The sequence below is a fragment of the Lagenorhynchus albirostris genome, chromosome 3 (assembly GCF_949774975.1).
Source record: "Lagenorhynchus albirostris chromosome 3, mLagAlb1.1, whole genome shotgun sequence".
Lineage (NCBI taxonomy): Eukaryota > Metazoa > Chordata > Mammalia > Artiodactyla > Delphinidae > Lagenorhynchus > Lagenorhynchus albirostris.
Window position 1 is genome coordinate 145,404,761 of NC_083097.1, and position 19,287 is coordinate 145,424,047.

The 19,287-nt window shown below is 45.2% G+C and overlaps 2 protein-coding genes across 2 annotated transcripts in view; one reads left to right on the plus strand and one right to left on the minus strand.

Annotated features, from left to right (window-relative positions):
* The window catches only part of DOCK2 (dedicator of cytokinesis 2), a 410,412-nt gene that overhangs the window by 197,629 nt on the left and 193,496 nt on the right, over nt 1-19,287 (plus strand). The window lies entirely within an intron of this gene.
* Nucleotides 1,122-19,069, minus strand: INSYN2B (inhibitory synaptic factor family member 2B). The gene is made up of 3 exons (XM_060146544.1): nt 17,724-19,069; nt 16,538-16,612; nt 1,122-1,308 (listed from the first exon to the last, which is right to left on the minus strand). The coding sequence occupies exons 1-3, from the start codon at nt 19,067-19,069 to the stop codon at nt 1,122-1,124; spliced, it is 1,608 nt and encodes a 535-aa protein (XP_060002527.1).

Below are 19,287 nucleotides of genomic sequence, written 5' to 3' on the forward strand. Positions count from 1 at the left end.
GCTGTTTGTTCAGCCATGCAAGTTTGACTGGACCCACATGTATGGAGGTCTCGTCAAAAGAATGAGCCAGACCCTAAAAGAATTCAGACTTTGGGAAGGAAAGGCCTTTAATACTAAAATGGAAAAAAATATATCCTCATCCCCAGTTCTGCTGCTTCTTCAATCAGGTGACCATTGCCTGGTCACCAGGAAGGGAGATTGTGTAGATTAATATACTTTGAACTTGTCTACAAGGCTGCTGTAGGGGTGAATGGGCGAGAACCAGTGTTGTGTTTTGTCTTAGTCTTATTTATGTTTCTGGTAAGATGAAACGGACAGATAGGCTGCTGGATCTCATGATCTTAAATGTTGCAGGGAAATTAACTGTGGAATCTTAAAGTTCAAACCCAAACCAGACCCCATCCATTTGCCAGGCAGTCTCAGGCCTCAGACTGAGAAGCAGGATGATTTAAGGTGGGCCCTGGAGTAGCTACAACTGTAGGATAGTCATACCTGCAAGTCCCGTATACCCTGTGGTGAGCTTACTCTGCCACAGACTCTTAAGGTCCACACGGCATGAAATGACAAATCCTTGCTTTGGGATCAAGGGGCTAATTAAAAATGAAGAGGACCCAACCCACAAGGTGATCTTGCGTTCTCATGTCCTGCCCACTTCTGTTGTGCTCATGTATGCCAGTATCTTAGAAAACTGCCAGTTTGGGTATCTGTTTTTCTCTGGGTATCTGCTTGTAATCCTCCTCTATCTTACTGCTCTGCACAACATTTTTGTTTCTTTCCTTTAGGACGATGAACCCAGGATGGGCAGGAAGTGCTTAGCGTTACAGAGGTGTAGGAAAGTGCGATGGGGGATTTGCCCATGGTGGGAATCTAGACTCACAAACCAGGATGTGTGACAGGAAGCTAGGCAAGTGGGCACTCGGGTCCGTGAGGTCCTCAGCAAGCAGTGGCACGCACTCAGGTGAGGTGTGGTCATGTGTCCAGTGGCAGGTAATCCAGCCCAAGTTGGTCTGGTTTCACAGGTCGAGTGGCTCATAGCCTGGGGCCTTCGCTAAGAAGTAGAGAAGGCCTGAGGGCAGTGGTTCCCCACCTCGGGAAGGGCAGAGGTAAAGGTCCCCATGAGCTCAGATCCACCAGAAGCATTTCTTCTTCACCTTCTTGGTTTTCCGCCTTAAGTCCTGTTTCTCAGGGACTGAGGGCTCTGCCGGGGACTTTGGTGGGGGACATGCCTCCTCAACTGGCTCTGCTTCCTCCAGACTCTGTAGAACTTCATGGAACCTGCCTTCCTGCTGCCGGAAGTCATATTCTACACTGAAAAACACAAAGAGGAAGGAAGGAAAGTAAATTCAAATCAGCACATACTGATGTAGCATCACCAAGTGTCCAACTGACACGGAAAAACATGTGCTTTGAGGTCAGGTCCCAGATGCTTAGGCAGCTGCTTGGCTGTGTGACCTTGAGGAGCTTGTGCCACCTCTCTGAAGCTCCAGTTGCTCATTGACTGAATTGGCATCTGTAGTGCCTTCCTCTTGGGCATGTTATACTAAGTTTAAACGAAGCACGTAACATGGCAGCCTAATAGTAGATGTCCGGTAAAAACGTCTCCAATCTCTCTCTCACATTTATTTAATGCTCCTAATTGTTCATTCTTTTTACATACATTTTATGCATGAAAACTGCCTCATTATAAAGTATTTAAGTAACACAGAGGATTATATGCTAAAACTAACAACTCAGTTTCCTTATCCATAAAATGCACATAAAAATGGCACCTATCTCAAAGGCTTTCTCTGGAATTAAGATGTATATTAATAGAGAGAATATAAATGAAGTACTTAGAGTGGTTGCTGGCATATAGTAAGCCATCTCAGAACGCCCAGTGACAAGGTACCATTTGGGGGCTTCATTAGTCACGTGTGGCAATCGTGATCTGCCTTTTTGGTGGCACTTACTCCGATCCTGGGTCTCTGGGAGGTGACATGGGCATAGCAGACCAGAAAGTGTCCCTTTAATTACAGCTCCTTTCTAGCCCTTGCTGGGTAGAAGGCTTTGGCCAGTCATGCCACATCACAAACCAACATGGGGTCTTTCCTCTTCTGTATGAAACATTTCATTTTCCTCCTTGCTAAACAAGGAGGGACTCCGTTTTCGTGACTCTGCATTTCCCCCACTTTCCATACTCCCAAGCTAGCTCCTCATCTTTGGGCCTTCTGAGAGTTCTAGTATGAAACCAGGTAACAAACACAGCTATAAGCTTAAGAGCCTTCTTCCAGTCATCCTGGCACTGGCAACTCCTCTGTAAGTAAATCTCCTATGGAGGAAAGTGGACAATTAAGGGTGGAGGGAGCACATACACAGTCTGTAGGGACGTCTGCAGGACTCAGTCTTCCTGGCCTGGCTCTCCAGGTTCTGAGAAGGCTGAGCCAGACTTACCAGATGGGCTGACCCTTCCTGATGCCCACTGGCCTGATTCCCAAGCCCTCAAAGGTCAAGGCGAGCCTGAGCACCCACTGCACGCAGGCCAGAGCTTCTGCTCTCCCCAGCCTCTGACTCTCTAAACCCCTGAGAACCCTGGTCCCCAACAGTGTCATGTTTACCTCACAGACCTGTGTACAGATGATACAATGGAGTCTGTACATTAATGACCCCAAAACACACAAATAAAATAACAAAAAAAGGAATGGAGATTAGGAAATGCCCATTAAAGGAGAGTATTTAAATATGTCTGTATTGAGGAATCCTATGAAGTAAGCATAGGTGTAAAGCTCTCCAAGACACATCGTTGAGAAGCAAAGCAAAGAGCAAGACATAATATATTAGTAGTAATAACATTAATGATGATAATAGTAGTAGTAATAGGGGCTGAATAACCATGCTTAAGGAGCATCAGGGATGGGTGACTGATTATTTTGTTCCTGTATTTTTGATATGCTTCCACCAGATTTTCTTCTCTTTGGCTTATATCCTTTTACTTTCTGTGCCCCCTGGTCTCCTCCACAGGGACATACTCCTGGCTGGGTGACTTATAATAATGAGTGTAGTAATGCAGGCTATGTTTTTCTAGGCAAAGCTCCACGATTGATTAACTGTGAGATCTTGGCAAAGTCATTTCTCATATTCAAGCCACAGTGTCCTTATCTGCAGAATAAGCATGGTACCTACTCATAGGATCTCAGTGAAGTATAAACAACAGAATGGTACAACACTCAGCTCAGAGCCAGGCGCCAACAAACACTGAATGGTATTCAGCTAATCATTCAACAAACTAAATTTACTGAGTATGTCCCATGTTCCAGGCCCTGTGTTAGGTGCTGGGGGCAGAGTGGTAAACAGACAGACAGACAGACACAGAGGTCTGGCACTGAGGACTCACCCAGAGAACTGTTTTTTCTAATTGGTGTTAGGACATTGTTGTGAGTCTTGACAAACTCAGGTGGTTTGTTGTTGTTTGTTTGAATTAAGAAGTCAGAGAAATATCACATATAAGGAGAAGAAGGAGGCTGTTTTGTGTGTATGTTCATATAATTTGGTAGAGGTATATGGATGAAGAGCTGGAAAGTAGGGGTAGTTGAGATACGTACAAGGCAGATTTTTAAAGCAATTGTTAGTTTAATCATCTGTCTCACATGCTGGTAAGAAAGATCCCCAAAGCAGTATCCACATCTGTCTATCTCACTGTGATGTCCCTGTAGCTGAGCACAGTATCAGGCCTAGAGTAGGATGGATGGTTGGATGCATGGGTGGATGGATGGATGGATGGATGGATGGATGGATGGATGGATGGTTGGTTGGATGGCTGGATGAATGGTTAGATGGCTGTATGGATGGTTGGATGAATGAATGGATGTTTAGATTGTTGACCAGCTGGATGGATGGATGGATGGATGAAATTTCTGATACCAGAAAGCTGAGGAAATTCCTAGAACGAGTAAGGGGTACCTACTTTCTTTGGCTCCAGCTGATGCTCTAGGATGAAGGTTATTTTTCTGCCTGGTGAAAAGAGGGCAGGGATATTTCAGGAGCTAGGAGAACTATGAATGTAGATGTTCTCTATCTGTGAAATAGTGTAAGAGAGGGTAAGAATCAGAGTTTGCAACTCACTGCTTTAAATTCCTTCCTTAAAGCAATGAGAGTTTGCTGGAGACAACTCTTCCCCGGCCTCTGAATCCATCTCCTTAAATTTCAGTTGGGGAGAGTGAGTTGCAGGTAGTGGTGACAGAAACCTGCCCCAGGCTCAGAGACAAATAGGGGTGCAGTGCTGGGCAGTACATCCTGGAAGTGGGAGCCTCGGTGGATACTTCTGTTCACTGATCTGGCAAATCCTAAGCTTTGGCTAGAAGATCTCTAGTAGCTCTTGATATTGGCTAGCATTTACTAAGGACACAGAGCCACTAGTTACCAGCACCAAGAGGCCAGACAAGAGACACGGGTTTGAGCCCTGGTCTGGAACGATCCCATATGCCATGGAGCAACTAAGCCCGTGTGCCACAACTACTGAGCCTGGGCTGTAGAGCCCGCGAGCCACAACTACTGAGCCCGCCTGCTGCAACTACTGAAGCCCGGGCGCCTAGAGCCCATGCTCTGCAATAAGAGAAGCCACCGCAATGAGAAACCCACACACCGCAACAAAGAGTTGCTCACCGCAACTAGAGAAAGCCTGCGCGCAGCAACGAAGACCCAGTGCAGCCAAAAATTAAATAAATAAATAAATAAATTTATTAAAAAAAAAAAAAAAAGAAGGTAAAGTCTGTCTTAGCTCACAATTTAAAGCACATTGTAGACAATACAGAAATGGCTCTCGAATGGAATACTCCTGGGTTTGAACCAAGGCTGTACCACTTACTGGCTGGGTGACCTTGGGTAAGTTGCTTCTCTTTCTGAGACCCAACTGAAAGTGGGGGTTATAAAGCTACTTCAGTGGGTAGTTGTGCAGATAGGACACAATAACGGGAAATGTCCTTATGTAGGATGTGGTCTCTACCCACTCCACTAAGTCTCTTGTCTTCCTATCTTAGAGACTGAATGCCTCACCTCCTCACTCATACCTTCAACTCTTCAGTAATTGTATACCTTGCCAGAAACATCACTTTTCACCTCTCCCCTCCATGTACATTCAGGGAAGAATATGCTCTTTATATTTCTATGGAAACACCACAGGCTTCCATTATAATCACTGGGACTTAGGGAACTCCCCATCCTCTTCTTGCAACTGCCCCCATTGGTCTTGACAATTCAAAGAGGATTGAAGGTGACTTTCTTTTCAAGGCCAGGCAAATAACAGAGTACAGAGAAGCATCTGTGCTTTGGAAAGAAATTGATTAATGTTTTTTTAGGCAATTTATTAACATAAAGGAAAATTGTCACTTTTCTTCTTATCCATCCATTTGACAAACTACTGTTTAGTTTGGAAGGGAGGAGAAGGCGTATATTTTGTTTTGGTAGCAGCTGCCCTATAAGTGGGCAGGAGGCAGTGCCCTCTCTCATCTGTCTTTCATTTTGAGGCTGGGTCGAGAAGAGGAGATGCCCCTCAACTTCTTAGTTAGCCAACCCACAGCACTTTCAGCAACATCTTGAAAGAGGGAATAAAATGCCAGCTTGAGAGAATTCAAGCAGACTCTTAGCAGGGGGTTGTTTGCAGATTCTGGGGAATAAATGCCTGCCTTGGGTTTGGTATCAAGGTAGAACACCAGTAACTTTTCCAACCTTCCCTTCTCTCTTTCCTCTTAATCTACCTATCCTCCCACCCTTACCATCTTCTCCATTCATATCCACATGGATGAAGAGGAGTGCTGAATGCTTAGTTTGTACAGAGCTCTGGCTCATGGTGGGATGGGAGTGGCAAATGGTGGTCAAGAAATCATTATAATAAAGGATTCAGGCCCGGAGCCATTGAGATAGTTTGGAGCATTCAAGGTCTGCAAGGTTGGCCCTCTGAGGACGCAGGAATACCTGACACCTGGTTCAGGAGTGCCCAGTTCACTGTCTGGGGATCCTTAGAGCCTTTCCCAGCCAAGATGTCTGTGCATGGTGCCACTTTGCACTTAGAAAGTGAGCTGTGTGTAGACCAAGAATGGAAGAGAGCTTTCAGGTTTCCCTCTTGAGGGCATTTCACTCATCTAGCTGACAGATCAATGCTCCAGCCATCATGCTAGGTGAAAAACAGAAGGATGTTTTTCTAGGTAATTGGAAGTAGCGAGAAGCCTAAGTCATGGCTTGTCTGGAAGAAGAAATAGTGAGAAGCAAAAAGTAGATAAATGCGTAAATACATAAGCAAACAACAGAGACAGATTCTGGATGTAGCATCTTGGCTGGGCAAACTGAAGTTGGGTGAGACACACAGAGATAAAAGTTTATATAGAAACAAACAATAGAAACCTCTTACTTTTATATAGCACTTTCAGATTGCAGACACTCCAGATCTGCATTTTCATTTTATCTTCACAATAGTTCAGGAATCTAGGAAGGTTGTTATCTCCGTTCAGCTGACAAGTGAGTTGGTGAAGGGAGTCACACCATAAGTTATGATCAGAATCTCAGCTTGCTTTCCTGACCTCTAGTCCTCTGTTTTTTTCCTAAAAAGGGATCAGATGTTTTAGCCCAGGGCTTGGCTGGTACCAGGGTCTTACTCTAAGAAGAAAGAGATATAACATGAGAGTATCTGGGTCATGTTAGGTGAGGGCATATGGTAATTTAAATGATGAAGAAGAAGGAAGAGGAGGAGAATGACTCTCATTTATGTAATGAAATCTATATTCTGGACACTATACTACAAGTTTAGTAATTCTCACGTCTCATGTGATTCTCAGAGCCCCATGACGTAGATATTATCTTCATTTCACAGGTGAGGAAACTGAGGCAAGGCAAGGGGAGGTTAAATATTCTGCCAAGGGCACACACTAATAAGTGACAGAGTTAAGGTTTGAGCCTAGATTGTCTGGCTCCAAAGCTTGTACACGAAGACACACAGCATCGAAAGAACAGCAGTCTTCAATCTGTGTGAGATCCTGGTCACCAGATGAGCGTGGCGGGGGGGAGGGGAGGGGCTGGTGACCAAGGCCTAGTGCACCTAAATGAACTTGCAGCCCGCTGTGGAACCAGACCCAACCTGGGCTGGGCTGCATGCACGACCCTGCGTGACCCAGCTGACCAGCTCACCCTGCCATAGTGTTTCCAGATTGCAGGGACGTTCTGACGGGGAGGCCGCGTACCAGAGAAGACAGACCCCCCACAGGAGGCAGCTTACTCAAGGTAGTATCTGGGCGGTGCAATTTTGGGTCTGGTGTAGGTTGCTGAGGTCCTCAGGGGCCCTTTGCTCTTCCTTCTCAGCAGGCGGGTCTTGTTCTTTTAAACCGTACCGTTCTTTTAAACCATAAACCGTACACCCCAAGCAGGTTGGCTGAGAAACTAATGATCCATGGCATCTCCCTGAAGACAAAACCACTTCCAAGTCCCTCTCCACCTCTTCATCTCTGTTAGAGTGTTTCTGTGGCCCCTCTTGCCACGGAACTCAGGTGCAACACAGATTTATTGAGCTCCAGCAACTTTTGTTTTAGAATTAGCTGTAAGAATCAATGGAATCAGCGCGGGTAGTTTGGTTCCTGTCTACGTGAATAAATCACACCACTTTGGAAAGTGTCTCTGGGGAAGAATCACAGTCTGGGAAAGTAGGAACCTTAGTTAGTGTTTTTCCCCAGTCTGGAAGGGATATTGTTCCTAAAACTTTCTCCTAATGACCAGTTTGCTCATTATTTATAGGGTGCAATTTTAAGCTTCACAACTCACAGCCATTTCCAGCTGGCAAGTACACCCCTTCTTGGGCAACTGTCTGCTGACGAGTCCTCAGAGAATTGCACGTTCTCTTCTAGGCACATAAGTAAGCAGAGCCATGCTGCAGAAACCTCACTGCTGATTGCTATCTGTGAGGGAGGTCTGCGCTCTGGGTTCTGTGTCTCTGTGTTGAGAATGTCTTCACATTAAGTCCTTAGAAAGAGAAGGTCGTCTCAGAGAACTTTAACACAAATATTCACTGATTGTGCAAGGTCAGAAAGTAAGAGGGAAAGGCACAAGAAGGTCTCCTGAAAGCAGGACTGGTTTAAGCCCTAGCTCTGTTGGATCTTGGACAAGTCACATAGCTTCTCTGAGTCTCAGTTTCCTCATCTGTAAAATGGGAATAATAACCACACCCATATTTTAGGGTTTTGGGGAGTCTGAAAAGAGATGATACGTGTACAGTGTTTAGCAGAATTCCTGGCACAGTGCCTGGTTCAACAAATGGTAATGATTGTTGCGTTAACTTGACAGAGGAATAAAGATTGGGTCATTCTGTGGTCAGCTGTGGCCTCCTGCCAGCAGCCATCCATTTGTTATTCCTGTGAAATGCTCAACTTTCTTGATTTTATATTTATGGCATGTTTCAGCCTCTTTAGCTATTAATGCATTAAAATAGGTTTCATTTTTATTGCAGATAAGTTGCTGATGCTGTAAATCCTACTTCTTTCCACTTACACTCCAGGGAAGAGAAGAAAGGGATAAGCATACTGAGAGAAACAGGGACTAATGGCAAATATCTTGGGGATCAAACTGTCGAGGCTCAGAGAGGTTTCCACGTGTACCCCAAACTTTATGTCTGCTTCCAAAAGAGAGCCTGAGCTATGTTTGGTGGTAGTTGTTTGGGGGATGCTGGGTAGTATTGCCATTCACATTCACGTTCCTGCATTTGAAATGAATGCTGCTCAGTCCATACTACAATGGGATGAGAGCTGCAAAGGCATCTGTGATTGCTAGAAAGAACAGACATGCTGTGTGCTTTATAATTACTCCTCACTGTGGAATTCATTGCTGGCCAGAGAGAGGACCGTGGCTGGAAGACGAGGCTCTGACAGTTCACTTGGCTCCCCGCTGGGAGGGCATCTTAAGCAAACGAAAGGAACATACTAAATAATTTACCTGGAAAGTTGGTTGCTGAATTCACAAGCCTGGGTGCATATCGCATTTCTAGTAAAATGCCTTTTTCTCTGGTTAAGTAATAGCTTTAAGTGGCAGGCAAGACTAAGACCCAGTGGCCAAGTGACTTAACCATAGAAGGAGACTCTAGAAGGCTCTCAGCGCCTCTGACTGCATGACCCCAGGTAACTCACGTTGCTTTCCTTGGTTAGACGAAGGCCTGGCTTTTCTCCGACAGGGCACACAGCTGTACAGCTTTGGCCTGTGTTCCAGAGAGACTCCTTATGGGAAGTTCCAGATATTAAAACAATGAGGGGGCGACCCCAAGAACAGGGATGCTGGTCTCCAGGTACAAAGGACGGCACTTGCAGCAAATCTCCTTTTGCATATCCTTAACTTCTTCTCTGTCTTGCTCAGAGGAGTTGTAACAGTGGAGGAATCAGTAATGATAAAAAAGCAGTCTATGGTCTGTGGCGTTTGAGGAAATGAGAGGAAAGTGGTGGAGGATTCTGGTGTTCAGCTTCACGCATATTCCCTGGTTCTGGAGCCTGTCGTGACCACACCCTCTCCTGGAGCAGGGTGGGCGGTCCTGGGCAGCACTTTGCATGGCCACCCTGTCAGGTGTTTGTAACTGCTCCTCCAGGACGCACCAGAGGGCAGTTCCTAGCATTTGGGCCCTTGGCCTGGGAGCAGAATTGGGCTCTAACTGATCTGAACCTTAATTGGAGGAGGAAGCACAGCAGGGATTGCCATTCCGTTCCTGATCTCAGACGAGGACCAAGGAGCTGGGAAATGTGGGAGGGAGGAGAGGCTACAAATGAATCCCCTAAGTAGTGCATAATGAAAGCCTGTGCGCCCACGTGGACCGGCAGAAGCTCATTTTGTCTTCTCATTGGAAATAGGAGGCATCAAAAATACCCTTAGTCTATGAGGAAGCCCCCCCCCCACCCAATCCTCTTCCCTTCCCTTTCTCTTGCCTCCGCTCTCACCTGCACCCCCTAGTTAGGTCTGTACCTGACCACCTAACCCTGTAATTGAAGCCAAGCAGAAAGGTAAATCATCTGTCCAATGATGCGTTTCAAACAAAAGCTACTTTCTGGGTTACTTTATTAGCAAGAGCTTTCTATGTCACAAAAGTTTCTAATAAATCAACCAGAAACCTCCTCCTTTCAAGACCCTAATTTTACCTAGTTGAATGTTTCTCAAGCTTCACTGGGATCAGGCTTTCCCAGGAAACTGGCTGTGCCTGTAGATTCCCATCCTCCACCCCACCCCTCTGATCCAGCAGGTTTGGGGAGTGAAGGCCAGCAACCAGTATTCACAGCCAGGAGACTCTGATGCAGATGGCCCAGGATCACATTTTGAGAACACTATTTAGGTCCTGCAACTTAAACACAAACCCTCACGATGCCCTTGGATGATGAGAACTCAGCCATACAACATTCTGCTGAGCCCTGATACCCCTCAAGCAGGTCTGTCCTCTGAAGGCAGCATGCTGTAGAATCTGGCCAACAGGAAGGGAGGACTAAGTTCCAATCTCGACATTGCCACTTACTAGTTTCAGAATAATAGTGCAGGTTCCTCTCTCTCTCTCAGTCTCACTTGTCTAATCTGAATAGTGTGCAAGTCCCTGAACCTCAGTTATCTCAGTTATCTGTAAAATGGGAGTATTTTTATCTATCTCACGTGGTTGTGGGAATTAGATATGAAAATAAAAGGCATTTATAATGACCAGTAATAATAGACACTCAATAAGTGGTAGCTCTCTTCTTATTTCTTTTCCCTGATCTTCATCCCAACAGATCTCTGTCTTCCCCTAGCTGTCATAGTTGCAAAGATCATCAAAGTCAAGTTAACAGACCTCCAATTAGATGTGAGTAGTTTACGAATTATAAGGGTTTAATCCAGGCGTCTTAGTTTCCTATTACTACTGAAACAAATTACCACAAATTTAGTGGTTTAAAACAAGACAGATTTTACTCTTAGAGTCCAGAGATCAGAAGTCCTGCAGAACTGTAAATCAGGGTGTCGGCAGAACTGTGTTCCTTCTGGAGGTTCGAGGAGACAATGCGTCCCTTGCCTCTTCCAGCTTTTAGAGGCTGCCTACCTTCTTTAGCTTGTGACCACATCACTTCTACCTCTGCTTCTGTTGTCACATCCTCTCTGACTCTGCCTCTCCCGCCTTCATCTTTCCCTTGTAAGGATCCTTATGATTATGTTAGGCTCACCTGGACAGTCCAGGCTACTTACCTTGTCCTGAGATCCTTAACTTAATCACACCTGCAGTGTCCCTTTTACCAAGTAAAAGGTATTCACAGGGTCCAGGAATTAGAATGTGGGCATCTTTTGTGGGCATTATTCTGCCTACTACACTGGGTTTTGATGCTTTACCAAGAGAACCTGCCAATCTAATGCCTTAATTCCCTCTTCCATAGAGATCATTGGTGCAGTTCAGACACCATAGAAGGGAGATATTTTAGCCTGGAGGGAGTTTTCAGTTTTCCACAAAGCAAACCGCCTTTCCTACCACAGCCAGTACAGAAGTACTGGGCAATAATGTTGGATGGCCATGATGAACGGGGATCTCAATGTCCTGTGAAATTGCAACAAGCATTCTGAGTCATCGAAGGAAGATTTGATTAGGTTTCATCTTGTAGTGTTCCAGGTGTTTGAAAACTGACAGTCCATGTACTACATATAGTCATTTGATTTAGTTCCGAAAGATCTTCTGAGGACCTGCTGCACAGAAGCCTTCCTTCCCTAATAAGAACATTTGATTAATTAAGGGCTTCCGTTTCCCCACCCAAGGGTAGGGGCACACACAAATAGTCACACTGACTTGACTTTGGGGCATCTGAATAGCTGTTTTTCACCCCTCCCCTAGTCAGTATAGCTATTCTCTTCCTTGACAAGATTCTATTGAGCACGAACTATGTGTTAGACACTGGCCCACGACTTTGAGATACTAGCCATCTGCTGAAGGAAAGAAACTCATAAACACTGCGTTACAATGCAATAGGATAAATGGTATAGTCGAGGAATGTGTGTGCCAAGGGGGTCCTTCTTGGGAAGGCATGTAAGGCTATTCAGAGGAACTGACTTTTAAGCTGCAAGACTAGGAGATTTCCAGACAAAGCAGGGCAGAAAAGACATTTCAGGAAATAAGGAAACATGCATGAGAAAATGCACAGTATATGAAGCCAGCTGAGTAGTTCCCTGCGGCTGGGGAGAAATAGGAGACCCAGCAGGTAAGAAGGTTAGTATCATGTTCAAAGGGCTTTGAAAAATTAGCTAAAGGAAACAACAGGAACTGGAACAAAATTGTTTAGCAGGGGAGTGACATGATCAGATTCTTCTTTTCAGGTAATTTAGCAATCTGTGTGGAGGATTACTTGGGACAGGGCAAAAGGTACCTATGGCAAAAAGGCCAGCTAGCGTTTAAGTGACCAATGATGAGAGCCTTTATGGACCAGAGAGAGAGGGTAGAATCAGTAGCCAGTTTGATGTGTGTTGTAAAGGAGAGGAGCGAGGCACTATGGGGACTATAGTTTCTTTATGGAACGGTGGTTAACAATGTTGAGCAAAATAAGAAACATAGGAAAAGAATTTTGTGGAGGAAAATAAGAAGTATGTTTTCGTATATGGAGAATTTGAGGTACCTTTGAGATACCAAGATAGAAATGGAAAGATCTGTAGGTAGTGTGTGTGTGTATATATATATATATATATATAGAGAGAGAGAGAGAGAGAGAGAGAGAGAGAGAGGGAGAGAGAGGGAACTCATAAAAAAGATAGGGGAAGCTGATGTCACAGAAATTAAAATGAAAATCCATGAGTGCAGGTGAAGTCATGAACAGAGGCTAAGGATGAGAAGAGGAGACAGCCTGTCCAGAGAGACCCCTGAGCAAACAAGTGCTCTTCTGTTGTTCTCTCCTCTCTAGCACCTTTCAAATTTTACATGGCCAGCCTCTCCCTTCACCCATTGAAAATGGTAAGTTTGCTGTTTGCTCTTTATTTCCATTTTCTAAGAAACACACTTGGATGATAGAAGAAATTTTTTTTTTTCTGAGAAAGACTTCCCATTCTTTTTCCTTAAAACATTTGAGGCATTTTACAACTTAAACCAGGCAGATTTTTTTCCTGGGAGCTACATCCGTAAAATAAATGCATGACTGGTGTAGTCAGAGACCTCCAGAGAGGTTCTGTGGTTATTTTTAGAGTGAACGTGAAGATGAAGTGCAGGCAGATGTGGCTGGAGGAGCAGAGAACGGGGTGAGGGAAGGAGGAGAGATACGGCTTGGAGAGACTTCATGTCCTTGAGAAGAGGAAAGGGAGCTGGTTCCTTAAGGCACAGTTTCCAAAACTGCAGTCATTCATTCACCACCTTCATGATTTTTGTGAAACTCCCCATACCACATGCACAATAATTTTTTTCTCTCTAGACCAATTCACTTTTTAAACTTAAAAACATTTGTACAAAACACGCAATATACCTTTTGAAAATGGAGACGTGCCTAACAGTGAGTAGGTAGGGGGACTAGTTTTAAAAGTTAAAATCTTCCATAAAGATTTAGAAATGATTACATTCTGGCTGGTACTCTTGCTTGCCCATGGCTATGAACATGAAACATGCTCACTCTTGGCAAAGAAGTGTGATAAGTAAGCATTAGAAAGGTTTTGAAGACCTTCTAGCACCAAACTCAGATTTTTCCCTCTGGGTAAATCAGAAGAATTGAAATGAATTTGAAAAGAGAACAACCTTCTCACTAGGTAATTCAATGCTATTGAATCTTAGGTACCGCAGGAGGCATGCAGAAACCCTTTGAGTACCTTGTCCTAGGATTAATGCTAAGGAGGCGTGAGGAGAGTGTTTGGGGTCTAACCAGCCTGGAACCAGCTTGAGTCATAGAGCCAGTCCCCACACCCTTCCCCTGGAGCCCACAGCAGTCAGAACGCCAAGGAGTTCATTCTTCCTGGGATACTCCTGAGAATACATGGAATCTTTGGGCATCAGTTTTGGTGCTGTTCTCCTTGGTGAGGTAGGATCTATCACAGTGATCCATGGTAAGAGGAATGCCAGTGAGGCTTTGAGGAGCGGGTGGCCAGAAGGCTCCTCTTGGAGCAGAGAGAATGAGTCGGATAGAACCAGTGACCCCATGTGTCTTGATGGAAGCGAGTAGCATAGCCATAGGCTTCGGCTGATGGGGCCACTTAGAAAACCTTATGGATTGCTAACTTAGCAGCAACCTCTCCAGAGAAGAAGACCCGGCAGGCAGTCCATCACGCATCCATGTGCTTTATGTTCAGTGACATGCACTCGGTCCATCCGTCATCAGGGAGAGACTGCAGCTTAACAAGGCCCGAGGATGAGTATTTCACATCATTTATTTATTGGTTTGCAAGATCTGACTTTCCAGGGTACCACACAGGGTTTGAAGTCATTTGAAATGTTAAAAAAAAAAAAAAAAAGACAACTCTCATCTTCCCACTGTTACTGTGATGGAGATGTTGTTCTTATTTCTTTGCTTTCATCAAACTAATTGCCTGTTCCTTCCCAATGGCTTAGATACAACGATATAGATACTGTCTGGGAGAAGAGTCTGGCTTTGAATGGTAATGAGGGATAGATGCATGCAATGGCTGCTTTTCTTGGAAAACTGGAAAGGGATGTGTGGATAAAGGTTTGCCAGCCCATCCAGGGGTAAATTTAGAATGTTTGCTTGAGATATTTGAAGTAAGTACTAGAAAAATGCAAACATTCTCAGACTTGTTGGAAGGTTGTAGTTTAGCCAAATATTACTATTTTAAATTCAGCCTAGAACATCAGAATGTCAGAACTGAAAGGGACCATAGGGACCATCTAGTTAAAGGCCCTCATTCTTCAGATGAGGAAACTCAGAGGCCAGAAACGATTTGCCGAAGGCCAGGGCAAGAAACTCGTAGTAGATTGGAAAATAAACATTTGTCCTTTTCTCTTATATAAGCTAAATAAAAAGTCATCTGAAGGTAATAGAAAATACATCATCTGGCTGCTGAAAAAGAGACTTTTCAAAATTTAAATGGAAGTTAGTTCAAAATAATTATTTTTGTTTATGAGGGAAAGTTTTTGTCCTCCCTAACAGTCTAGACATTTAATGGTTTTTGTCCTCCTGGTGATTAGGAAATTTGCTTAAGATGGGGGATATAAAAAAAGAAGGAGCAAAAGGTAAGCAATTGATGAGACTCCCTAATTTTTCTTTCCAATGCACAAGCCTTTTCCAGAGCCCCCTTTTAAGAGGGGATATTTCATGCCAGGGTAAAGGGCATGTTTTTTTCTGAGAGGTCCTGAAGCTCCTGTTATTGTTATTGTTATTGTTATTGGTGAAAAAACTTTATGGTCCTTTGGCTTTTAGGTATAAAGTGTTGACGGTTCAGTGAGAAAATGCCCAAGGCCTCACCTAAGGGTAGGGGCCCCCTGACTACCAGGCCCCCATCCCTCGCCAGGATGAAACCTCAGGATTCTGCTGGAAGGAATGAGACATTTTAAAAAGAAGACACAGGCAACCCAGTTGGGCTTCAGTTTGCTCAGGCCCTAGCTGCCTTTCTCATCAGAGAGAGAAAATAATACAGAAAAACAAAGCATACACTTTTGTTAAACAAAGTTAGATTCCATCAACTGAAATGACTGCTTTAGACCACTTTTCCAGTGTGCCACCGAAAGTAGACCTCCAGCTAAAGGGGTGTTGATTTTTCCAGTAATAACAGGAATAAGCTCTTGGATTTGTACAGAAATTTACTGTTACAAAAGGCATTCAGATATATTTTCTCATTTGTTCCTAACGGCAACTCTCAAGAGGGATAATTGTTCCCACTCTACAGATGAGGAAACTGAGCTCCAGACAAGTAAGCAGGCGTAGACTTGGGGATTTTGACTCCAAGTTTAGTGCTCTTCCAACTGTATGCTGTTTCCCTTCTATTACTTATAAAAATTCACTCTATTGCAGCAACCTTACCCCCTGCTGGAAAGAAACAGTGTACTTAGAAACGAACGCACAGTGCTTAGCACAGTTCTTGACATATAGTAATTGTTGGCATGTGATAGCTACTGTGGAGGAAGAGGCTGTGTGGTACAACAATCGAGATCATAGGGCTTGGGATCAGAAGGATCTGGATTTGAGTCCCAAGACTCTGAATATTTGGTTGGAGAGCCCGCCCCCACCCCCGCTCTCTGAAAATGCTTTATGGGAGTGGAGCCAAATGGCTGAACTTCTCTGAGGACGTTAACGCCTACCTCACGAGGTATACTGTGAAACGAGACGCAAACGGGCATGCAGAGCTTAGCAAGGCGCCTGTACTCGGTATTCAGTAAGTGGAGGGATGATATCTCAAGAGGATTTGCTCATAGACCTTGTTGTGAGGAAACAAAGCAATGCCTGCCTTGGAACCAGATGCTAACATTTCATAGTTAAACGCCTTGCTTTTTAAGTCTCAGGTATTCCAAGGCCTCCTGTCTTTGCCCCTCTCTTGAATTTCTGTGCCTAAGAGAGCTTACAAGAATGTCCTGTGGACCCTGCAGCTTCTGTGCTCTCAAGAGCAGGCCTCGGTTGCGGCCAGGTACCTGTATATGATGCACGCTGTGTTCTGGCAGGTCCTGCAGTTGTTGAGATCTTGGCCAGTTCGATAAAAGTTGCGCCTGCAAGATAGAGCATTTACTAGATAAATCTGTGGGCAAAATCCCCCTGGGCTGCACACATTCTACAGACTCATTCCCTGCAGCACAGCATTGCCCCTCTCATGAGTACCAAAGCCTGGCCATTACAGACACAGAAACAAGACACCCCTGTTAATAGAAGCTCACATTTCTAGAGCGCTTTATAAATGTTTAAGCACTTTGACATATGGGTTTTCTTCATGCTGACAGTGACCCTATGAGATGAGCCAGTTATTCTTACCCCCGCATGATAGGTGGGGAAACTGAGGGACTTTGCAAATGAGTAGAGGAAGATGATTAAAACTCCAGATCCCTTAGTTCAGTGCATTTCTCTCTATATCATCACAGTGCTTCTCTCTTACAAGGCAATGTTGATTCTGATCCCTATCAGCAAAGGCCAGTTAATTACTTCCTCCCTCTCCTACCCTTTTGTTGATTAGCTTTGGCCATTCCTTCTTCTCAGTCTTTAGAGAGCACTGTTTCAAGGAAAGAACAACTCACACCTAAACAGAAAACTGCCTTCCCCTCCCCAGACTGATGCTGAGTCATCCAGGAAAGCATTTTGTGACTTTTTTCTCTTTGCAAAATTGTGATCTCATTTCAGTTTCCATTTAGCTGGTCCATGATGGACTGGCCCAAGCCTTCAAAGTGGTCAGTGGTGGGAAAGGTCAACAGTAAGCTTAGTGGCCACCTCAAGTCCCTGTGACAAACCCATAAATAACTAAAATACTGTGCAAATGCAGTAACTTGCTTCAAGGATGCGGGTGGGGGAAGCACCTACATGCTATCATTTTCCCCCATCATTTATCAGCTGGACTCACATCTTAATAAAAATCACTTTTGACTCTGCTGCTTCATGGCCCCCTTTCTGCAGTCTGTTGACATCTGGAAACAAAAACACATCACCGTGGAAATCCACCAAAGCCTACAACCAGGCGAAACCCAGTCAGAACAAAGGGGGACCATTGCTTACAATCTGGGGAAACAACAGAATCTCAGACGTTTTGGAGACATCTTACTAACGGAAACCAGTGCTCTCTCTCTGCCCCTATCCTGGCAAGTGGCTTAACCCAATAAAAAAAATCCACCTTACCCTTCTGTGAGAGCTCGAGCTTTCTCCAAGTCTTGAATTACATTCAGAAGGACTTTAATTTTCTCTTGGTTTGAGTGCAGAGATTCCTCCACGGATTGCAGCCTGCCCTGGAGGTCGCAGAACTCACCCTGTGCCAGGTGGATTGGATTAAGTGCACCCATCTCCGTGGTGCCCTGCCGTTCGGTCTCCCTCCTTGGAAGAGAGGATGGGAGGTGATCGCTTTCTGGACAGTTTTGAAACGCTGGGATGTGTGACTGGAAGGGGTTCTTTGCCATCTGCTCCTGACACACAGGGGCAGATTTTGACTCACTGTTAGTTTTGAGTGACTGCAGATCCTGGTGATTGTTACTCGATGAAGCACAATCTGAAGCTCCCCCTGGCTGGGCTGGCTGGCTGTGGGAGCCTGGCGAAGGGGAGCTGTGAGTCTGTGGATGTGAGGGAACACACGTTTCCTTTGACTGAGATGACAATGGGCCAAGGTCTTTGTCATCAGAGTTATCTTTGGGCAAAAGCATTTCAGGTTTAAGTTTCCCTGTGCCGGGCATGTGGTTGGCACCGCTGGTGGCATTTAAGCAGGAGAGGGGTCTTTCTGAATCTGACGGTGGCACTCTTCTCCCATCACCTGGACATATGTCAACCAAAGTGGGTATGGAGTTGCTAATCTCAGCAGACCTGTCTGGGCTGAAAGTGGACTCTCTACCTGCCCAGGTAGGGCTGTGATAAATATCATCTGGAACCTGAATGGCAGCTGTTGCTTTCTCTGAGGCCCTCCATGTCCCTGTTTCCAAGCATATGCTCACAGGCCCATTGCTTTGCACCTTGGACATTCTAGGGAGAAATGGGTGGGACGCCTTGACCCTTTGAGGCCCATCTTCAAGATGCCGAGACAGCCTTAAGTAGGCAAGGTCAGAGGACACAATGTCCTGTTCAGAGAGATTGCCGTTCACCTGGATGGCACTTTGGGATGCTGTCTGCATTTCCACCAGGGACTTGCTAGCTGTGAGTCTCTTCCTTTTGAAAACTGGGAAGTGCTTCCTGAGACTGGGGGAGGTTTGGATGGCGATGTGCCGAAAGCCCCCTGCCTTCTGGGACCTGGGGAAGGAGAGTGAGTAGGTGGGGAGGTGATGGTGCCCGGAGGCCTGAGTCTCGCCCATTACAGCCGGGTGCTCAGGAGTTTGGATGTCAACCTCAGCTCGGGCAGGTGGAGTCTTACTGGTGCCATCTTCCTTAAATCGCACCTGCTGAGATTTGCTCCTGCGGTGGTGAGGTTGCTTCGCAAGCTCCACCGACTCTAGACTGTTATGCTTCAGAAGCACAGGCCTCACTTTCATACTTTGCTGGGCCATTGAGCCTCAGTTGAAAGGATTGGGACCATACACTTCTCCTGGGCACATTTCCTTAGGTCTTTGGAGCAGCGTCTAATGACAGCATCTCAGACACAGAGATCTGCCAGCCGGGATGGAGTGGTCCTCTCCTCCGAGTATGGGCAGCTCTGTTGGCCATTCCCAGCCAGTAGGTTTTCTTGGGGGGCTCTCCGTAATGCTTCCCCTGCAGTTAAAATATT